This window comes from Lontra canadensis, unplaced genomic scaffold (assembly GCF_010015895.1).
Source record: "Lontra canadensis isolate GAN:19392208 unplaced genomic scaffold, GSC_riverotter_1.0 scaffold45, whole genome shotgun sequence".
Taxonomy (NCBI): Eukaryota; Metazoa; Chordata; class Mammalia; order Carnivora; family Mustelidae; genus Lontra; species Lontra canadensis.
This window is the reverse complement of record NW_022631039.1, coordinates 8,608,215-8,629,419: the sequence shown is the minus strand read 5'-3', so window position 1 is coordinate 8,629,419 and position 21,205 is coordinate 8,608,215. Positions and strand designations below refer to the sequence as shown.

Here is a 21,205-nt window from a genome sequence, read left to right as displayed (position 1 = left end):
GGAGGAAGCAAACTATTACTTCCTTCGACCCCACACGCGCGCATGAGAGAGAGAGTTGAGGACAGAAGAAAGTTGGCAGATGTGCAACAGCATTAAGGCGCAGGCTGAGGGGAGCCAGACCCAGGGGGCTGGGAGCCGTTAGCTTTCGGAGTCCCTGGAGCCGGAGGGGGGCTATCCCCAGCTTCCTGTTTCCCCCCACACAGGGCACTGCCCCCAAGCGGGGAGGGGGCTGAGGATGGGGGAGGAGCTGGAGAAGGGTGGGAGGCAGGGCCTCCTTTGCCCTCCCCTGTAGTGGGGAGAGAGACCACGATGTACTTCTGGACGCTGCCGGGCCCGGACGGAGCAGTGCTGGGGGGTGCGGTGGTGGCAGTGGAGACCAGCTTGACGATGGGCTGCACGCTGGGGACTGTGGTGGTGACCGGAGAGGTAGTGGTGGAGCCTGAGCCAGGGGCTGAAGTGCTGAGGGACAGGACCTGGGGGAAGGAAGGAAAGGCGCTGCCTGGGGGAACCTGGAGGCTGCTGCCAGCCCGAGAGCGCTGCTCAGGACGAGCGGCCGTGGCCTCGTGGACCTCCTCAGAGTGCCCCTTCCTGCTCTCGTCTTTGGGCCCAGAGGGAACTGGGCTCTACTCTGGGGCCCCCAAGGTACTTGGAGGTAACCCTGGTCATGCTCTCCCCCTCTCCCCCCTGGTCCCACATGGCTCCCAGTACCTGTTGGGTGGAGGAGGCGCTGGAGGAGGACGACATTACAATAAACTTGGTCGGAGGAGGGGACGGCTGAGGCGGGGCAGTAGCTCGCGCGGACACCAACGTCTGCACCGGCAGTGCGATGGAGCCTGGGACCTTCAGCAAGCCAGGGGTGCGAGGGCCAGGCTGAGGGGCCTGTGAGAGGGTCAGCGTGGGCCGGGGCTGCAGGAAGAAGAAGCGGGAAGAAAACGTCAACGTCTAAGAAAAGGAAGGGCCCCTGTTGCTGCTCCTTGGCGGGTATCCCTGGGGTTGGGGAATCCTCCACGAAGGGGGCCCAGACTCCCCCCAACACTATTCTCTCAGAGGCCCTGTGTTTTCCAAAAGCAAGCTCAAGTCTGTGTGAGTGCTGCCCTCCACGTGTTTCTTCACCAACCCCCGACCCCCGACCGCTGCCATCACAGACCTGAGTGATGGTCAGAGTGGTCCTGTTGACCTGCTGAGCCTGCAGGGCGGCCTGGGCCCGGGCCTTGACAACATGGGAGCAGAGGAGGGGTCCGAGGGACCCAAATTCTGCCCGATAAGCATCCTGATTGTCAGGTGGCAGGCGCAGCTTTGCCAGCACAGGGGCACAGTGTTTCTGCAGGGAAAGCAAAAAGCCAGTAGGTGGAGGGCGGGCCCGTCAGGAAGTGGGACAGGGAAGGGGTGAGGAGGAGACACCTGTATTTCAATATGCTGCTGGAGCAGGCCGGACTGCTGGGGTCACCATGTGTGTGAGGGCCACTGGCTTTTCTTCAGAAGAGAACAAGCACCCACTGGTGTGACTGGGCGGCTTGCTGAATACACTGGTGATTTCTAAGGGGTGGTTGGTCCATAGGGTGAGGCCTTACACGGAACGGAGCGCAGTGATGCAGAAGCCCTGGGCAGTCCCGACTAGGGGACGTCCTGGGCTGAGAGTTACGATCTCTTATTTCTTACTTAACCTCTCAGCGCCTTGGTCTCCATCTGCACAACAGTACTGGGCTCTGAATATATGAGGCAAGGACGGGACGAGGGAATAAAAGCCAGCCCCGGCTGAAGATAGTGTTGGGGGGGTGGATAGAAGAGCGAAGAAGGCAGGCAAGGCAGGGATGGGGGCTCTGGTCACCAGGAGGAGGCTCTGCACGTGGTCAGCTCCGATGCGGTCAATGTTGCTCAGCACAGGGCCGTCCAGGACACTGCGGATCCGCTCCCCCTCCTGCTGCAGCCGTGGCAGAATCAGAGTCTTAATCACCTGTTGGAAAGGTGAAGCCAGGAACCTGGGTCACCACGGGGTCTCCCAGGTGGGGCTCTTGCCCACTAGGACCCAGGATAGCTCCTTTCCCCCATGTTCCCCCCCCCACTCCCGGGGCCTCACATCGTGTCCCAGCTCTGCCAGGCCAGCGATGGAGCCGTAACGCGTGGTCCACGGAGTCTTCTCGTCCACCCAGCTCTGTTGGGGAAGGAAGAGAAACCTGGGTCAAGGGGCCTGCAAGGAGGCGCCTGGGTGGTTCAGTGGGTTAAAGCCTTTGCCTTTAGCTCAGGTCATGATCCCAGGATCCTGGGATTGAGCCCCGCACTGGGCTCTCTGCTCAGCGGGGAGCCTGCTTCTTCCTCTCTCTCTGCCTGCCTCTCTGCCTACTTGTGATCTGTGTCAAATAAATAAATAAAATCTTTTAAAAAGGGGGGGGGCCTGAGAGACTATTGAGGACCGAGTGTCATGAACACGCTTTTATTGTGGATCATTAAGGCATTACAGAGAAGGCCCGAGTTCGAGGCCCTACCCCTCTGCCCTGTGTTTTCAGTGTCCTTTCCTCGCTCCACACTGACTGGCCTCTGGCTTGGCTGAAGACCTTTGTCCTGGTCACCAACCTGGGTTGGAGAGGTGAAACTGTTTACACTCCTCATTCTTTAAGATTTATTTACTAATTTGAGGGGGAGGTGGTAGGCAGAGGCAGATGGAGAGAGACTCTCAGGCAGACTCCCTGCTGAGTGCGGGCCACCAGAGCTCAATTCCACGACCGAGATCACGACCTGAGCTGAAATCAAGAGCCGCCCAGGCGCCCCCACGCTCCTCTTTCTTGCTCACCTTGGTGAAGGTCTTGGTGATCCGGGACTGGATGTTGTTAGTGGTCGTGCTGAAATGCTTGCAGATCTGGGCCACGAGGCGGGCAGCAAAGTCCCGGAGGGCCCAGTGATTGTCCACATCTGGCCGTAGGCACAGCTGTCTGCTCACAATGCATGTCATCACAGCCGGAATCAACTCGTGCACCTAAGGAAGAAGGCGCGAGCTGGCGGATTCAGACAAACGGCTTCTCGCTGGCCGCGGCGAGGTGTCCCGACCCTGGCGGGGCGACGGGGGGCGGGCAGGGCGGCTCACGTATTTCTCCAGGTACAGCGTGGGGTTGTCCATCAGCGCCTTCACCATGCGCATCAGGTAGATGAGCAGGGCCAGGTTGTTCTGCACCACGTTCACACGGACCTGTGGGGAGACGTGACAGGAAAGTGAGGCCCTCGGGTGAGCTCCCCCAGCGCCGCCTCTCCGCCCGGCCGTCTGCCTGCGCTCACCCCCTCCGAGATGAAGGTGCTGAATCGTGGCAGCATCTGATAGAGCCCCGGGTCCGTCGCAATGCTCTGCAGAGCCTCCTGCGGGGGAAGGGCGTGAGTGGGGGGCGGCGGGCAGGGATCCGCGGGGCTTTGGGGCGGAAGGGCCCCGGGGGCGGGGGCAGTGGGGCCTCACCGCTCTCTTGGCCTCACAGGAGCCCACGCAGGCCTCGGTGATCTCCTTGTAGTACAGCTGCTGCTCCACCGACAGCTCGTGGATACTGCGAGGCTTCAGCCGCAGAGGGGCGCCCTCCAGCAGGGGTGGTGCCTTCTTCTCCTTCCCTGGGTGAATCGGGAAGACAGGTTTGGAAACAAAAGCTCCCGGAGAGGCCTTGGACAAGACAAACCTGTGCTCCCCACCCAGTGAGACCTGGGCCCGGCTCCTTTCAGGGCTCCCTCGCCACAGGTCTCGCCCCCTGCCCAGCCCTCAGCCGCCTCACAGCTCACCATCTGGCTCTGGCGCGGGAGCCAGGGGAGGCCTGGCCTAGCAGTACTGACCTTTGCCGTCGGCTGGAGCAGCCCCTTGACCTTTGCCTTTCAAGGGCCCATCTTCTTCCTGGCCTGGCTTTGCTGACTTTAGGGGTTCCGTGGCCTCAGCCTTCTGCTGTTCTTTGGGAGCTGGTGGCAAAGCAGTCACAGCAGGGGTGACAAGAGTGGCAGGGGTTGGAAAGGAAGGAGAGGGGAGGTGAGATAGAGGGGGTGGGCTCTGGACAAGGTTACCTGGGGGTGGATTTTCTGGAATGGCCGGCTGGCAGCCTTCAATACTCAGCCAATGAGCTGCGAGGAAAGAAGGCGTCAAGTTGAACTGCGGGCTGGACGCGGACACTAAGGAGCCCCCCTGTGCTGCTCCCACTTCCTGCAAGTCACCAGCCATCTCACGCAGCGGGCTTCTCCACTTGCGACCCCTACCCCCTTTCCCTCCTCCCCACCACCTTGCTCTCCCCGCCCCTGACCTTTGAGGCAGACGTCCAGGGGCACCCGGGGCAGAGGGGTATTGATGATGTCGCTCAGATCAACCTCCTTCTCCTCGTAGAAGTAAAGCTCCCGGCCCCCGCCAGAGGCGAAACGGAAAGGAATGAACTCCTGAGCGTGGAAGCCGTAGAGTGGCTATAGGAGGAGAGAGACACCGGGATAAGAAGGGAGCCCGAGGAGACATGGCTGAAGGCAAATGCAGCACCTGGGAGGACGGGTCCCACCACCCTGCTGCTGCCCCCCGCCCCCGTGCCTGCCTCAACCCTATGGTGTCCCGATCACCTCGACATTCTTTAGCTTCAGCGCGTAGTCAATGTCACTGGTGGTGAGTTTCTGCCGCTTCCCCATGTGCATGAACTTCAAGGCATCCTGGGGGGTGGGAGACAGACCGATAGCAGCCTGCCAGCTTGAAGAAGGGTCCTGGGCCGCGTGGCCTTGACACGATGCACGGCTGGGCGGACGGGTCAGGTTACCTGGGCAATCTCCTTGATGCGGTAGCTGACCTCATCGGTCAGCAGCTGGCAGGTCTCCTCCTGAATCTGGGCGATCCCCATGGACTCGGCCACCACCTTCATCGACTCTGAGGGCAGCACCGTGTTGCTGAGTTTCAGCTTCTTCTCCTCGGCCATTCTGGAGCCCCGCCTTCCCTCCCCCAAAGAGTGACACCCCAGGGTGGAGAGATGGAGACCCTGGCAGGTGGATGGGGCGGGCAGAAGAGATTAAAAAAATAAATAAATAAGTCTGCACCAAGGGTAACAGAAGCAGGTAGCAATCCGCAGTGGCACACAGTGTACTGAGCTCCGATCCTGTGCCTGGTGCCGGGCGAGTGCAGCACGGTGAACAGACGTGGCCTCGGTGGAAATCCTGGCCCTCGATTCCCTAGCTGGGTTATTTGGGCAAATTACTGGCATTCTCCCAGCTCTGGATTTCTTCCCCGTATTTGGGATGCGGAACGGGCCTGGTTTCCTGAGGCGGTTTTGTGTACACCTGCGCCTCTCCTGCCCCTTCTTGCACCATTATTCGTGCTTGACACACACGCAGTAACAGATACGACGCTCCCGCTCTGAGCCCATACACCCATACAACTGAGCGTGACAAGAACACACACAGCCATCCCGACCAGGTCTTACTTTAAACTCATGGCGTGAACTTCAAACGAACCCCCTCATGCTGCCGGACAATCACTCTTCCTCTGCTACACCTCTGTGCACTCAGTTTCCCTCTGTCCCATGTGACACCTCCTCTCCTCCTCCTTCAGGCCATCAGAAGAGACCTCCACAGATTCCCACGACATCTACCGACCTAACAGCACCGGCGCCCACATCCTCTGCCTCCCCACCTGCTACTTTAAATATTTAAGTAGGCTCCACATCCAGCACAGAGCCCATTACAGGGCTTGAACTCACGACCCTGAGATCAAGACCCGGGCTGAAATCAAGAGCTGGGTGCTTGGGGTGCCTGGGTGGCTCAGTCGCTAAGCATCTGCCTTCAGTTCAGGTCATTGATCCCAGGGTCCTGGGATTAAGCCTCACGTCTGGGATTCCTGCTTAGTAGGGAGTCTGCTTCTCCCTCTGCTTATGCACTCTCTCGAATTAATAAATAAATAAATAATCTTAAAGGAAAAAAAAAAAAAAAAAAGAAGTTGGACGCTTAACCACCCAGGTGTCCCCGACCTGTTAAGAGAAGCTGCTTGGGCCCCTCACCAACTCCCAACACTGCTTCCTTCCGGCATCACCACCAAGTTTTCAACCTACCCAATCAGTCATTCCTGCCAGCCTACAAAATGTGGTTATTCCTCCCATCTTAAGAAAACAAAACGGTGGTCTATCCATGCAATGGAATAGTTTTCAGCCTTATAAAGGAAGGAGATTCGGACCTGTGCCATACCACGGATGAACCCTGAGGACACGATGGTGAGTATAATCAGGCAGCCACAAAAGGACAGATGATGTATGATTCCACTTACATGAGGTTCTTAGAGGAGTCAAATTCACAGACTCCGCAAGTGGAATTGGGTTGCCATGGGTAGGGCAGGGAAGAATGGGGAGTCAGTGTTTGATGGCAACTGAGTTCCAGCTTTACAACATGAAGAATTTTGGAAGGATGGATGGTGTGACAGTTGTATAATGATGTGAACATACTTAATCCCACTACACTGTATACTTGAGTTGGTTTAGAATGGTGAGCTTTTGTGTATTTCACAATTACAAATATAAAACAATATTTTTTTCATTCTACTTTCTCTCCAATATATACCCCGGTTTTCAGCTCCTCCTTGCAACCAAACTCCCTGAGTTATCTTAACTTTCTAATTCCTCTCCTCTCTTCTCCTGCACCTACTCCAAGCAGGCTTTGGACACCACCAGGTCCCCGAAACCACTCATCAAGGTCACTGATGACTCCACATTGTTGAATCCAAGGTCCACTCTCCCTCCTCATCATACTGACTTGCGAACAGCACACACTATAGCTGACTACTCCCTCCTGAAAATTCCTTACTCCACTGCCTTCTGGCTTTCCTCCTACCCCACTGGCCACCCCCTCTTAGTTTCCTTGACCAGTTTTTCCTCTTCTCATCTGCCTAATGCTGGAGCATCCTAGGCTCAGTCTTTGGTTTTCTTCTGTAGCTACACATGCTCCTTTGGTGATGTCAACTACCCTCAATTTTTAGTACTGATAATAGGCTGACAGCGGCCAAGTTTATATCCTCAGCCAAGAATGTTCTTTCCTAACATCGGATTTTTGTATCAAGCTCTCGACTTAAAATCTCTTCTACAACTAAATCTCCCTCCCCATCTGCTTCGTTTTTCTTCATCTTCATGGCAATGCCATCTATCCAGGCACTCACTCTTTACGTAAGCCCTCACATCAAATCGGCCAGGTGACCCAACCTGATTCTCCACTCCCACTGCATGGCCAAGTCGCCGTCATCTCTTGCCTGGCTAACTTTAACAGTCTCCTGACAAGGTCTTCCTGCTTCCATCCTTGCTCCCCACATCTATTCCCAACACAGCGGCCAGAGCAATTCTGTCAAAATATAAGTCAGACTACACCATTTCTCTGCTCAAAACGCTGTAAGGGTTCCCCATGTCCCACAGAGTAAAATCCAAAATTCTAATTACAGTCTATAAGACCCTTCATAATTTGCCCTCTCCCTACATCTCTGGTCTGCTTTCCTTCCTTCTTCCATCTTGTTCCAGCCTCAATGTCTTACTACTATTCAAACCTCCCAGGTAAGCTCTTGCTTTATGACCTTTGCTCTTTTCCTTCTGCCTCGAATGCTCTTCCCCAGATGCCAGCTTGGCTACCTATTCCCATCACCCTATTCAGCACCGCACTCCAATCCCACTCTGGTTTTCCCCTTCAAGGTATTTAACGTCTACTAATAGATACTGTATCATTTCTAATTGTTTATCACCACCACACCTTCCCTTTCCAAACCCCCCCCCCCCAACTGTGTGGACAAAAATCTGTTATGCTCACCGATGTATATTACAAGATCCTACACGGGTACCTGAGCATCTGTACTCAGTAAATCATTTGTTGAATAAATCCGTGAATTATAAGCCTTCGAGATGTAGGTGTTCAATAAATACACGGTACCACGATTGTCAAGATGAACAAGATACAGGTCCCAGCTTGGAACCTGCTTTGTGGCCAAAAGGAAAGTGGCTCGCTTTTAGTTGGCACTAGGAAGACTACTGTCAATCAAAAGTGTTTAGGACTGACTGCGGGGTGTTGATGGGGGCGTGCTGGAGGGGTGAGCACGGGGGCGAAAGAGAATTTGGTCTCCTCCTCCACTGCTGCCTTATGTTCAGGGAACACATTTATTCCACGCATACTCTACGCCTGGCGCCAGGTATATAAGACGCTGTCGTATCCCAGAGGTCACTGGTGAACTCTTACTAAGCCTTCAATACCCTCCGTACCCTCTGCCAGTAACAGCTCACAAAACACGCTACGACCTCAGGAGCCCCTCGGGTCAGTGGAGCCGACAGGAAAGCTTCACAGAAGAGGGTTAACTTGAACTGGATGTGGGTAGTGGCTTCCCCACCAAGGACGCGAGTCGAAGCTCCTCGAGCAATGGGGTACAGCGTGGAAGAAGGTGCTGAGAGCCCACCCTATCCCCTCAACATCCTCCAGTGCAAACACACACGCAGAGAGTCCGCACGCGCGCGGACACACAACCCACCGTCCTCCTCCAGGCTCCCACATAGACCCCTCAAAGGGCCTAGTCCCGGGTGGCACTCAAACCCGCCCCCGCCAGCCGAACGCCCCACGCAGAAAAAGTCTCTCACCGCCGCCAAAGCGCCGCTCACCCGGCGCTCGGCGCCATGTTGGCCCCGCCCCCTCCCGGGAGCAGGTCCTGGCAGAGACGGAGAGGCAGTCACTGTCCCTTCCCCGAGCCGGAATGAGTCTCCTGGGCTCACGGCCTGAAGTGGAGTTAAAAACGGATTTTTCCGTCTACGTGCAAGGAGCACACCCTCCTGCTACAATTACTTCAGTTTATACTTTTACTACCCGGCGGCCAGGACCCTAGGAAGCGCCACAAAACCTAGGCGGGATAGCCAGGAGGGCAACGAGGCCCCACCCCCTTCCGGCCCGGAACTGCGCGTGCGCCTCCCAGACCAGGCTGGATGGAAATTCCCGCCGACCCCCTCGGAATTTAAAGGGACCGCTGCCTTCCCGAAGTTGGTCTGAAGGCAAGGGCTTGTTGGTTGTGGACAGCACTTTGTCATGGGACCTGTACGGTTGGGGATGTTGCTTTTCATTTTGGCTGTGTATGGCGCTTGGGTTGCGACGCCGAAGGAGGAAGACGATGACACAGAACGCTTGCCCAGCAAATGTGAAGGTATCTAAAGGGAGTGGCCCCTATTCGCGTCCCTCAGCCCAACTCCTTAGTCTGGACAGGACCAAATGGACCGTGATTGGCGGGACATTCGATCTCCTTGAAGACCTGAGGGAGATTCTGGTGGAGCCTGGCTGAATTTGAAGGGGGTCAAGGGAGGGAATGCATAGAGCTACCCCACAGCTGTGGCACTACAATTCCCATAGGGCATCCAGAGGAAGTCCGCTTTTTCTTGCTTGCGTAGCCCCACTGATCTGTGGGAATTGTAGTTCAGAGACTATAGGCCCGGGATCACCCACTCTACTGAGCATCTAAAGTGTGTTCCCCCCATGACACTAAACCTAAGCCTGGGGAGCCTGCAGGAGCTGGGTGTGAGGCTCGTACCTGTGGACATCCTGTGCTCCACCCCTGCAGAGAAGCTCTCAAATTACAGGCCCCACGCTGTGGGGAGGGTTTGGGTGTATGTAAATAACGCCCTGAAGCTCATAAAGAGGAGGCCCCAGAAATGGAGGAGGTTCCCCATACGTGTGAGGTTTTGCGGAGGGTGTGTACTTATGGATTTTACTGTAAGCAGCGTCTTATGTGGCTGCATGACAGTGGTGACAGTGGGGGAAAGGGAAATACCAGAGCTGCACCACTGAGTTCCCTGGTTCCCTGGTTTGTTGCCTTCCTGACTTTAATTTCTTCCCTGGATTCTTTTTCTCCTCACCCCACCCCACCCTGCATTTCCGTATGACCTGAGCCTACCTCGCCTCTCCTCCTTGCTGTAACACCTCTGCAGGCCTCCTGCTGCAATCAGAATACACCCGTTTCGGGCACACTATAGAAGTCTCTTTGCTGTATGGCCCCCACCGCTCTTATATTTCTGTACCTCTGCTCCTGGCCTCAAAGTGCCCATGATTCAGCCACATTGAACTTCACAGCTGTCACTGAGCCGGCCTTATCCCCTTGTGCTCTGTGGCTCAGCACACTTTTCCCTTGGCCTAAAATAACCCTCTCCCTTCTATATTTGATTCTTCAAGACCGAGTTTAGATGTCAATTCCTTTGGAAGCCTTCTTCCTTTTCTGTCACCTCCCACTATATTGTAAGCCCTTGGAGGAAAGGAGAGTACCTGTGTCTCCAAGGTCCTAGCATAGTGCCTGGAACATCTTAGGCACTTTCGTTACCTGCCCTGTGTTTAGCTTGCTCGGTACTTCTGTGTAGGCCACTCCCTTTCTTGAGACCCACCTCATGCCAGGTCAGGTGCTAGTTGCTGGCAGACAGGGTGGCACCAGACGCAATGCTCATCCTTAAGGAAATCACAAGCTAGCAGCAAGTCAGTAAAAGACCACTGAATGCATTTTGTGTTTCCTAAAGAGACCAATCTCTTGTTAACCTCTAGTGTGGGGCCCATCACACTGCACTGTCATCATTTTTACCCAACTACATCAGCAATGTCCCATGGATAGGGACGGTGGGTCTTACTGCTCTCATGCATACAGGAGCTCAAAAGATAACTGCAGAATAAAAGCAAACATTATGCAGTGCCCACTATATGCCAGGCATTATTCTAGGGGCTTTACAGAGTTTGATTTATTTAATCCTCACCATACCCCTACGAAGGAGGTTCTGCGCTATTGTTATCTCTGTTGTAGAGATGCAGAAACCAAGGCACAGCAGAATTGCCACATAGCTATTAAGTGGCTGAGTCAGGATTCTAATCCAGCCAGTCTGGCTCGAGTCTGCTGCTTTTGCTCACCTACAGAATGAGTTGTGGGAATGTTTGTTTATCTTTCACATCCTTGTGGACATCTAGTGTGTAAGTTGCTGAGCCTGGAGCTGCAGGAAAAGCTGAGTCGCACTGGCCGATCTCGGGAGGTGCTGGAGCTGGGGCAGGTGCTAGACACTGGCAAGAGAAAGAGGCACATCCCCTACAGTGTTTCGTGAGTTACTCTTGTTGACCCTCTACATTCTGACCCCCGAGGGACGCTCCTACAGCATCTAAGAAATCTTTGTTTCCCCTCTTCTCACAGAGAGACAAGGCTGGAAGAGGCCTTGGAGAATTTGTGCGACCGGATCCTGGATTACAGTGTTCATGCCGAGCGCAAGGGCTCACTGAGATATGCCAAGGTCAGACTCTTCCCTAGGGCAGCGTCCCACTTTTCAGAAACAACAGTGGGTATCCCCTGGGACCCATCTCCCTCTGGCTCTGGAGAGTGTCCCCTCCCCATTGTTAGACTCCCTCATGTCGCCCTCATGGAGTTCACCCCTCAGTCTATGGTAGTTGACACAATGCAGCTGTGGCAGAAAGGGGAAGGAGGTGGGGCAGTGAGCTGGGCTGATCCCAGATTCCTATCTCTCAGGGTCAGAGTCAGACCATGGCAACGCTGAAAGGTCTGGTGCAGAAGGGGGTGAAGGTGGATCTGGGGATCCCTCTGGAGCTGTGGGACGAGCCCAGTGTGGAAGTCACGTTCCTCAAGAAGCAGGTAGGACATGATACTGCACTGCCCAGGGCAACGAGAAGGGAACCTAGATCCTTGGGAAGTCCACCTCTGAGCAGGGAGAAGGGCACAGAATGAAGACTCTGTCATTGATTGAAGTGGGCCCAGAAACATATCAAGGAATAATAATAGAGGCTGATAATATTTACTACCACATATTGAGCACCTACTATGTGCCAGATTTGGACCCACATACTTTCCAGCTGCTGCCTCATTTTACCCTCACAACAACTTTATGTGGTAGGTACTGTTACCATGTCCCATTTTATAGGCAAGGATCTGAGACACAGAGTGTTTAATAGCCTCCTTGGCAGAAGAGGTGCTAGTAAACGTTTGTTTGAATGAATGAGGATCACCGCCTTGGAAGCCAAATTTAGCTTCCTGCTCTTCAGGGTGGGGTGGGCAGACAGGAGTGAAGAGCAGAAAGGGGGGTTTCCAAAGCCCAGCAGAGTAGACTCCCTCCTGACCCTTGTACTTGATCAGTGTGAGACAATGCTGGAGGAGTTCGAAGATGTCGTGGGAGACTGGTACTTCCATCATCAGGAACAGCCCTTACAGCATTTTCTCTGTGAAGGTCATGTGCTGCCCCCTGCTGAAACTGGTAAGTGTGTGGGGCTGGCCCCTTTGCTGCCAAGCCACAACCTCCCCTACCCACCAGACTAATATCTAAATTGTTTTTCTAACACCCAACCTAGCGTGTCTACAGGAAACTTGGACTGGAAAGGAAAAGATCACGGATGGGCAAGAGAAGACAGAAGGGGAGGAGGAAGAAGAAGAGGAAGAGGAGGAAGAGAGGATCAACACACCAGGGCACTCCAAGCGTGACCCAGAGGATCTTTGACTCTTGCCTTTGAGCCCCCAGGAGGGGCAGGAGTCATGGAGAAGAACCCTCTGAAATCTGAGCTCTCCGTGCTCCACATAAGGGCATGTGTGTATGTGTGAGTGATCCCACCCCGGAGCTTGTAGCTGTTCTCTCCTGTCTCAGGTAGGATCCTGGTGGTGCAGCATAGCAAGGCTATGGGGACAAAAGCAGAAGCAGGAGGCAGAAGGCCTGCTCCAACAGATGAGTCCTCTGCCTGCCATCTAGCCCCTTAACTGGCAGGTGTGTGTGTGTGTGGTGACAATGCTGAAGGCTTTCCCCTTTAAATCTCTCTACTACTTCCCACCCCACCCAGAGGTCAGTGAAGCCATTGGAGCTATGGGTCTCAGGGGAAAGGCACTTTGTCCTCCGGGTCCGTTTTTAGACCTTTACAAGGAAGAAGCCAGCTTGGACATTCTCTACGACCTATACACACTGCCTGCGTCAAGGCTACAACCCAAGAAACTGAACAAAAAAAGGGACACTACGAAGATGGGCCGGTGTTTTTAAGTCAGGTGGGGTAGATATTTGGTCTACTTCATACAAATTTCACCGAGGGCCCACCATGTAATTTCACAGGTGCCAAATTTTCTACATCGCTAGTAAATTTTTTAAAATATCACCTGGGCCCCTAGTTTCAAACAACTTCCCTGCACACATCATACCTGGCCGATATAGCAGCGCCCAGAGAATGGGGCCGTTGGTCGCCCGCTGTTGGAAGCTAATGGTGGTTTGTAATTTGCAGTCCAGGGAGGCTGGCAGGGGTGCCCCGGCTGATAACCATTTAGGCGCGGGTCCGTGCCACCCTCTCGGCGCGTGCGGGGGAATGCACCGGAATTAAGAAACCGCGTCCGGTAGGGCGTCTCTGCCACCACACTCTGGGTTTACGGGAGCTCGCAGAGGACAAAATTTCGCGCGCTTTTCCGAGGACTGGTCTAACCTTGCAGGGAGGCAAGAATTAGGAGAAGCGGTGAAACTAGGTCCAAGGCGGGAAGCGCCTCGGTAAAACTGAGGGAAATAAAGAGGATATCCTTTGAGGGATGATGGGTGAGGACCTACCACAACAGAAGCGTGGCGGCGGCCGAAAACAGAGGGACTGGCGGGGTTCAAGCTAAGGGAAGCTTGGAAGATACCATCTACGGATGGGGGGGTTAGGGCGATACCATCTTGAGGGAGTTAGGGGGGGGTGGCAAAGAACAGACTTGGAAGGTGCTACTTGGAGGAGGCGGGGCGCACGTGGGAACCCAAAGGGACTGGGCAGTCGCCCACATCCGCACTTCCCTTCCCCAGCCGTCCCGATCCTGCCATGAGCGCTGCGGTGCGGACCGAGCCGCTGCGCGGGGAGCCGCCTCTGCTGGTGCGTGGCCACCCCTACTCGGTGGTGGTCCTGCTTCAGGGCTACGCGGAGCCGGAGGGGGTCGACAACGCGGTACGCGCCGACGGCTCCGTGACGCTTGTGCTGCCTCAGGCCTGGGGCTCAGCCTCCAGCCACCAAGAGTCCCCGCCCCACAGCGGCGGGGCGAAGACCGCCCTGGAAGAGGCGGCCCGTGGCCCCATCCTCGTGGACACTGGGGGCCCCTGGGCTCGGGAAGCGCTCCTGGGGGCCCTGGCGGGGCAGGGCGTGGCCCCTGGAGACGTGACGCTGGTGGTGGGCACCCACGGACACTCGGATCACATCGGGAACCTGGGGCTTTTTCCTGGGGCGGCTCTGCTGGTCTCGCACGACTTCTGCCTCCCCGGAGGCCGCTACCTCTCGCACGGGCTAGGTGAGGAGCGGCCCCTGCAGCTGGGCCCCGGGCTCGAGGTGTGGGCCACGCCGGGCCATGGGGGCCAGCGAGACGTAAGCGTGGTGGTGGCGGGCACGGCCCTGGGCACCGTGGTGGTGGCAGGCGACGTGTTTGAACGCAGCGGAGACGAAGACTCATGGCAAGCGCTGAGCGAAGACCCGGTGGCCCAGGAGCGGAGCCGGAAGAGGGTCCTAGATACTGCGGACGTAGTCGTGCCTGGTCACGGAGCCCCCTTTAGGGTGGTCAGAGAAGCCCCTCAGCCACGGAACTGATGTCCAGAAGACCAGAGGTCAGTGTGATCGCTTCCAGCCCCCTTGCAAGAGGCCGGTTTTCCATCGAGGACAGTCATCTCTATTACTGGTTCTGCAACCAAACTAGGACCAAGGACTGGCTCAGCCGAGTGCCACCTCTTGGGGGGGGGGGTCCCCCGTAAAGTGGGAGAATGTTCTTGGGAGGGTCGTCCAAAATAAAAATAGGAAACTGCATGGAAAATCATAAAGCCCTAAGGTAAATGCAAATCCTTAATGGAGATAATCATGCAAATTTGGTAATTACCAACTGCACCAGGGGGGCACTCCGGCCAATTGCTTATTTCTCACAAGATGCAGGCTTGCTGAGAGAAGGTGCAGGGCACAGAAGTAACACCTTAGTCACCTGCCTTTGATCCATCTGTTGTTCATTGGAGGAATGGTTCCAGCACTGTCCTAGGTCGTGGGGATGCAACAGTGAGCAAGCTAGACAAACTCCCTGTTCCTTATGGAGCTTACACTCTGGAGAGACAGACAACTAATAATAGTAAACCAGATAGTTACAGATTGTGTTTAGTGATATGAAAGAAGAGGAGAGCAAGACAGTGGTAGAGTGCCTGGATGGGAAGATGGCTGCTTTTATTTAAGGTGGTCAGGAAAAGCCTATGATGAGAAGATTTTTAATCAGGGAGCTGAATGGGAAGAAAGCCAGCCATATGAGGGTCTGGCAGATGTGCATTCCAGGCACAGGAACAGCAGGTATAAAGGTCCTGAGGCAGGACGACTTGACTTGCTTGAGCAGGAAGAAGAGCATGGGGTTGGACGGCAGAGGAGAGTGACAACAAATAATGTAGAGTTCGGCCGGGCCATCACGGACCACAGTTAGGGCTTTGGATTTATACTGAGATATAAATTTGGCTTTGGCTTTTGAGCAGGCTAATGGCGGTCTCATTTAAAGTAACTACTCTTTAAAAAAAAAAAAATGAAGTAACTACTCTTGTTCTGAGTAAAGAAGTGGTCAGAGTAGGACAAAAATAGAATGGGCTGGACTGGTTAAGAAACTACTGTGGCCTTTCAGGCCAGAGAAGTCAGTGACACCCGCTTTTATCCTAGAATTCCTATTATGGCTCTGGTCCTCTTCACAACTGTGTCCCAGGCCCTCCATCCACACAGTCCCAGGACCCACAGAAGCACTCAGATGGGGCAGATGAAGGAGAGGAGCAAATCCACCTTGTTGCAGATGAACCACCCTGGCGGGGGCGGGGGGGGTGCCACGGGGCAGGGCCTGACTGGGGGTTATTTCCCTGGTGTCCACAAAGGCCAGGTGGAGGTCCCCAAATGCAGCGCAGAGGGGCCGGTTCACCTAGAGGGGAAACCAGCAGCTGCCGCACACACAGACTTGGAGTCAGTGTTGCCCAGTTTGATGACCACAGAGTGCAGGGTTCCCAGGCCAACAGTTCAGCCACAGCTTGCCCAGATCCCTGCCAGTCACCAGATAAAGACAAATGGAGTGAAGGCGGCCATGTGGGGGACCCAGCCTCAGAACTACCATGCCGTGGGGGCCCTTGGCCAGCTCTTCTAGTTCTGGGCCACGCAGTGCCAGGAGGCTACTGGTGTGTGGAAGAGAGTACAGGCGCCAGCTGTGGGCCCATCAGCGCAGCACTGTGGCCTTCGGGGACCCTGGCTGATATGTGGAGTGCAGCTCCAACACCTTCAGGGCTGTAGGGAGGATGAAAAAGGGGCAGATGGGGGTTATGTAGAACAATGCACGTTCAACTCACAAATAAAAACTCCAGTCCTGACTCTTTTTTTCCAGAACGTGGTCCTCTGCCCATGACTCAGGTCTGGTCATGTAGAGAGCAACACATCTCTTTGGCCACACTGATTGTCTCCAGGATGGACAGGTCACCTAAGCTTGTTGAGGCGTGGCCATCTGAGGGGTTTTGCTGGAGTTAGTGGAAAAAAGTAGTTCTTCCCTGAAAGACTGACATGGGAAAGGTACGGAACTGTTGAATCCCTGTAGTTACATATATCATGAAGTGTACACCTGAAACCAATACTCCACTGTTAGCTAACTGGAATTTAAATAAAAACATAGGAGCGCCTGGGTGGCTCAGTGGGTTAAGCTTCTGCCTTTGCCTCAGGTCATGATCCCAGGGTTCTAGAATCAAGTCCCGCATTGGGCTCTCTGCTCAGCAGGGAGCCTGCTTCTCCCCTCTCTCTCTCTGCCTGCCTCTCTGCCTACTTGTGATCCCTCTCTCTGTCAAATAAATAAATAAAATCTTTTTTAAAAAATTAAAAAAATAAAAACTTAAAAAACTGACATGAGAAAGTAGGTCATATGCCACCTTGTGGGAAGAGCCCATGGGCCCTGAGACCCAGTGGAGGCTGAGGATGAAACTGAACAGTAGGGGGCAGAAGTGAGCAGTTCAGAGAAAAAGATCCTGAGAGAGACTAGCTAGAGCTCTGAAAGCCAGACCAACCCCTGCATTCTTCAGTCACCTGGGCTAATCCCCTCTTTGCTGCCTGAGCCGCTTTCTGTTTCAGTCACAGCAAGAGGAGTCCTGGGAGGATACAAACAAGCGTGGAAATGACCCATTAGAGAGGCTGAAGGAACCGTGGGAAGGCAGCCTTGAAGGGTGAGGCCCAGAGTGATTATCCTCTTAGAAGTTTCTTTCAGCTTCCCTTTGGTGTAAACTCTTGGGAAAACTTGACCCCTATGGTTAGATGCTTTTACTCACAAATATTCAGGGGCTCCACCTTGCCTGCAGCATAACCCAAACTTCCTCTCCCAGTCCTAACACCAACTCTGTTCTAGCTGGGCTGGGTTTGCCTGCCTGTCTCCTTCCTCCTCCTCCCACAGGCCTCTGATCCCGCTCTCTTTCCTGCTGTCCTCCCTCTCCTGTACCATCCCAACCATCCAGGATCAACTCAGCTCATCTCCTACAGAAAAGCGCCCTCTGAATTTTCTACCCCTACTTTAAACTCTTGTAACGCATTTCCTGTATTATTCACGTAGCAGTAGATATGCTGGTGTTGATCATGTTTTTGGGTAACGCCCTCTTCCCACTGTGTCCCTTGAGAGCAGAAACTGAGAAAAATGTTTCTCTGAATGCTCCAGAACTTGGTGTTTTGTCTGTAAACGCCATGTGATAAACAATGCTCTTTTCCTGATTTCTCTGGGCATCTGTTACCTGTGGCCCAGCCCTGACTCCTTGCCTAGGACATCAGTGTCTGACTTTGCCCAGGCTCTGGAGAAGCTCCAGTATCCTGTCTGCTCTGCAAACACAGGGGCACCACTCAAAGTCCTCCCTGTTCACTTCTTCCTACGGGAAGCTCCAGGTGTCTTGCCAGGGGGCTTTGGGGTAGGGATCCCAGGGTGGGATGAGAGTTGATGGGTCAAAGCTGTAGGAGGGAGAAAAAAAATAATAGGGCTAAATAACAAGAAGTTCACAAAGCAAGCAACCAGCTTGTCTCAGCCTGACCACACCAGCTCATCCCAGGGGCCTGTCCCATGGTGGGGGGAGGGAAGGGGAGAAGAAGGGCGGGGACCCAAGGAGCCACAGCCTCAGGAGGCTGGAAGTGACCCCCTGACAATGACGCCTCCAGTGACCTGGACCTGGAGCAGTTTCTGGAAGATGTTGGGATAGAGCCAGAGCGGCTGGAGGAGCCGTGGTGTGGAGATGACGACGTCGGGGACTTCACCTTGGCCTTCTTCGAGGAATAGCTGTGTGCCCTGGCTCCCTGCTGCTCTCTCACCCCCTGCCCTGCCGGCAGCAGGGGGAACCCCTCAGAGGGTCCCTGAGAAGCTGCTAAGTGTGGGGCTTGGTCACCGGCTACAGGTCAACTGGCCAAAGTCCTAGCTGTGCAGTTCCCGTGTTAATAAAACAGGTTACTGCTCTCCACAGCTGGTCTCTAACCCCGTGCTTCCCTTCGGCTTCCCTCCCTCCCCTCCGCTCCCTGGGGCACGTCCCTGTGTCTGTGGGAGGCTGGCACAGTCTGAGGGATCTGGGAAGGCCCAGACGCCTGAGTCCTGGGAGAAGGCCGTCGTCAGGGAGGGCAGGTCTGGGTTCAGACCCCGGCTCAGCCACTTACTAGGCGTGTGGCCTGGAGAAAAGCGCTAATCATTGTGGTCCTGTTCACGGCTTGGGTGAGCGCATCCAGTCTGGGCTCAGCTTGTTGGAGGCACCTAAATGAGGTGGTGCGCTTGGCACGTGCGTGCTCGTTCTGATCGGAGGGGAAGGGGAATGCGTAGAGGAGGGGCAGACCCTGGATTCTGGGCTGGCTACCAACATCGGGGTTTATTGTGTCCCGCCCCGAGGCAGTCACCCAAGTCCAGTACTGGGGGAGGGATCTTGGGTGTGACCTTTTATTATAATTCATTCGTGGTGAGAAGGAGAAGACAGAAATGGAGCTATCAGTTTTCTTCTTAGATGCCTTCGGGCAAATTCTACCAGTCCTTTCACTATTGTGAGCAAGGGCTGGGAAGGTGGAGAGGGGGTTGGAGCAGATGGCTCTGTCTCTCTGTGGTCCTTGGAGGCCTTCCACACCACTGGCTTCTGAGTCTTCCAGTCTGGCCGGGGTCATTATCAGAGGCTGTGACCCGCCGGGCAGCTCAGTCTAAGGAAGTCATCCTCCAGTCCCACTCGTATGAGAGAATATAGCGTCTCCTCCTGGGGGGCCTCCTTGGGAGGGAGGCGGGGAGGTGCTGCCGGTGGCGGTGGCGAGGAGCTGGGGAGGGTGGGGGAGGTATAGAGGGTGGGGCTGTCGTCCTGGGCTTCATCCTGGCCAGAAGGAAGGAGAAGGGGGTGAGACTGTGGACGGGGAGCGGCAGCTGTTTCTCTCCTGCCTTGCGAGGCTCATGGCTGGGATCCGGGTCTGAGCTGCAGCCCGTTCCTCTCTGCCCTCCCCCACTGAAACCTGCCAGTCTCCCCGACCCCCTCTTCCCTTCTCATCCCACCCTCCCCCCCAGTCTCTCTTCAGTGTTTCCCTAGGATTGGCCCCTGCTTCACAGACATGCCCTCCACCACCCAACACCATTTAAGAGGTCCCACCATCCACGGAGACAACCCTCTGGACACACGGGACTCCTACGTCCCCCAAACTCCAGGACCCTCTATCCCACCATACTCTGGACTTTTTTTTTTTTTTTTTAATCTCTGGGACTGAGAACTCCGAAATTAAATGCCAGCATCATTTCTATGCTACAACTTTCTTTCCTTCCAGTTTTCTCCTATTATCATCCTGCTTGCCTGTGCTTTGACCCCATGAACTCTTGTCCCTTAATAATCCACTTTCTTTCAGGCTGTCCAAGCTCCCCGCTGATCCTCTCCTCTGCATTCCCCCTCCCTCGAGCTCCTTGACCTCTCCTGTTCCCCTGTCCTTAGGCCACACTTAGTTGACACATCTCTAATTCTGGATGAGGCCTATGAATAGCGGACACTCTTTGCTTACCCAATTTCCATTCATTTCTTTCTACTCAGTTATAGAACCTTGACTTTATTTGGGGTGGCAGCGTGCTCCCCTACTGATAGATGTGGGGAAAATGACTACATCCTCGCCAATACGATTCAAGGGGAAGTTGTGGGTAGGATTTTCAGGAAGACTGTTTAAAGGACAAACAGCTGCAGGATGGTCTTTTTGTCCTTTCTTCCTTCCTCCTGTTTCCTGCCTGGATTCAGAAATGATGGCTGGAGTCTGAGCAGCCATCTTGGATCAGGAGGCAACCTTCAGGACAGAAGCCAGGAGCCAGGACAGTGAGCAAGAAGTTAGAAGCCTGAATGCTTGAGGACAGCAGCCTCTGCCATCCGCTTCCTCATCCTTTTCTGTGAGGGGAAACAAGGAACTCTGTCTTAGGTAAACCCTGTTACTTTTCATCTCTGATGCCAGCAGGGGAACATAACTTCTAACCAACATGTTCTAGAAGTTTCTACACCTGCATCGGGGAGACATGATCATGCGCAGTGATGCTTTTACAGAGCTCTGGCATCTCATCTGGGTGGAATCCTGAAATACCATCTTCTGTTCCCTCAGTGACTGTCACAGCTCTTCCTCTCCGACCCTCAGCCTCACTCTAGAGACAACTGCTGTGACTTTTCCTCTGCAGAATGAAGAGCAATTTGTATATGTTGAGTTTGTCAATAGTTTTCTTCATGGCTTTTAGGTTTTACGTCATACTTAGGGAGGCCATCTCCACTGCATGGACATGAGATGGTCTCACATGCTTTCCTCCAGTATGGGGTTATTTTCCCCCTCATTTAACTCTTTGATTGATCTCTGTGGAAGTTATTTTGGTGCGAATTATGCGATAATATTATTTTCTCCAGATGGCTGCTCACTTGTTCCAGCACCGTGTACTGAATGACTCATCTTTCCCCATTGATTAGAAATGCTGCTTATTAACCTACTAAATTCCTCAATTTATTTTGATCTGTTTCATCCTGCCTATTTTGGGGCTTTTCTCTTCTCGGATATTGGTTTATCTGTGTTTTCATAGGACTGGATCGAATCATTTTAATCATTACAGTTTAAAATTGCAGGCACTAATGCTCATATGGTCCTTATTCTGTGCCAGGATCTACTCTCGATGCGTTACATGTGATTGTCATGACAACCCCCCGGGTGAGTGTTATTACTCTTCTCATTTTACCGACGAGTGTGCTGGGGCAGAGAGTAATAGTACCATTGCACCGGAGTTTCCGCAGCC

The 21,205-nt window shown here is 54.2% G+C and overlaps 3 protein-coding genes across 8 annotated transcripts; 2 read left to right on the top strand and 1 right to left on the bottom strand.

Annotated features, from left to right (window-relative positions):
- Positions 1 to 3: 3 nt before the first annotated feature.
- TAF6 (TATA-box binding protein associated factor 6) lies at positions 4 to 8,686 on the bottom strand. 4 transcript variants are annotated; one of them, XM_032872592.1, is made up of 15 exons: positions 8,574 to 8,686; positions 4,749 to 4,964; positions 4,558 to 4,644; positions 4,257 to 4,410; positions 4,024 to 4,080; positions 3,802 to 3,921; positions 3,440 to 3,585; positions 3,268 to 3,345; positions 3,080 to 3,181; positions 2,789 to 2,971; positions 2,078 to 2,152; positions 1,829 to 1,954; positions 1,148 to 1,321; positions 709 to 906; positions 93 to 473 (listed from the first exon to the last, which is right to left on the bottom strand). In XM_032872592.1, the coding sequence occupies exons 2-15, from the start codon at positions 4,902 to 4,904 to the stop codon at positions 93 to 95; spliced, it is 2,037 nt and encodes a 678-aa protein (XP_032728483.1). In that variant the 5' UTR covers positions 4,905 to 4,964; positions 8,574 to 8,686. The 4 variants fall into 4 exon arrangements, with proteins under 4 accessions (XP_032728480.1, XP_032728483.1, XP_032728482.1 ...); XM_032872591.1 differs by having other exon boundaries at positions 8,595 to 8,616; XM_032872590.1 differs by lacking the exon at positions 8,574 to 8,686 and adding an exon at positions 8,468 to 8,555.
- A 177-nt stretch (positions 8,687 to 8,863) lies between these two features.
- Positions 8,864 to 12,586, top strand: CNPY4 (canopy FGF signaling regulator 4). The gene is made up of 6 exons (XM_032872601.1): positions 8,864 to 9,127; positions 10,921 to 11,047; positions 11,138 to 11,234; positions 11,468 to 11,590; positions 12,089 to 12,206; positions 12,301 to 12,586. The coding sequence occupies exons 1-6, from the start codon at positions 9,013 to 9,015 to the stop codon at positions 12,444 to 12,446; spliced, it is 726 nt and encodes a 241-aa protein (XP_032728492.1). The 5' UTR covers positions 8,864 to 9,012; the 3' UTR covers positions 12,447 to 12,586.
- Positions 12,587 to 13,633: 1,047 nt separating this feature from the next.
- Positions 13,634 to 21,147, top strand: MBLAC1 (metallo-beta-lactamase domain containing 1). 3 transcript variants are annotated; one of them, XM_032872588.1, is made up of 3 exons: positions 13,634 to 14,758; positions 20,181 to 20,355; positions 21,074 to 21,117. In XM_032872588.1, the coding sequence occupies exon 1, from the start codon at positions 13,771 to 13,773 to the stop codon at positions 14,521 to 14,523; it is 753 nt and encodes a 250-aa protein (XP_032728479.1). In that variant the 5' UTR covers positions 13,634 to 13,770; the 3' UTR covers positions 14,524 to 14,758; positions 20,181 to 20,355; positions 21,074 to 21,117. The 3 variants fall into 3 exon arrangements, 2 of the variants coding, with proteins under 2 accessions (XP_032728479.1, XP_032728478.1); XM_032872587.1 differs by having other exon boundaries at positions 20,181 to 21,134; XR_004384387.1 differs by lacking the exon at positions 13,634 to 14,758 and adding an exon at positions 16,783 to 17,138 and having other exon boundaries at positions 20,181 to 21,147.
- Positions 21,148 to 21,205: the final 58 nt, after the last annotated feature.

Bases quoted from the DNA above. Each gene is read 5' to 3' on its own strand.
- TAF6 (XM_032872592.1), bottom strand. From the start codon at position 4,904: ATGGCCGAGGAGAAGAAGCTGAAACTCAGCAACACGGTGCTGCCCTCA. The intron at 2,972-3,079 runs GTGAGCCGCCCT...CTTCTTCCTTAG, and splicing joins CGCTGTACCTGGAGAAATAC to GTGCACGAGTTGATTCCGGC. The intron at 907-1,147 runs GTCTGTGATGGC...TTCTTCCTGCAG, and splicing joins CCACTCTGACCATCACTCAG to CCCCGGCCCACGCTGACCCT.
- CNPY4 (XM_032872601.1), top strand. From the start codon at position 9,013: ATGGGACCTGTACGGTTGGGGATGTTGCTTTTCATTTTGGCTGTGTAT. The intron at 11,235-11,467 runs GTCAGACTCTTC...CCTATCTCTCAG, and splicing joins GCTCACTGAGATATGCCAAG to GGTCAGAGTCAGACCATGGC. The intron at 11,591-12,088 runs GTAGGACATGAT...GTACTTGATCAG, and splicing joins TCACGTTCCTCAAGAAGCAG to TGTGAGACAATGCTGGAGGA.
- MBLAC1 (XM_032872587.1), top strand. From the start codon at position 13,771: ATGAGCGCTGCGGTGCGGACCGAGCCGCTGCGCGGGGAGCCGCCTCTG.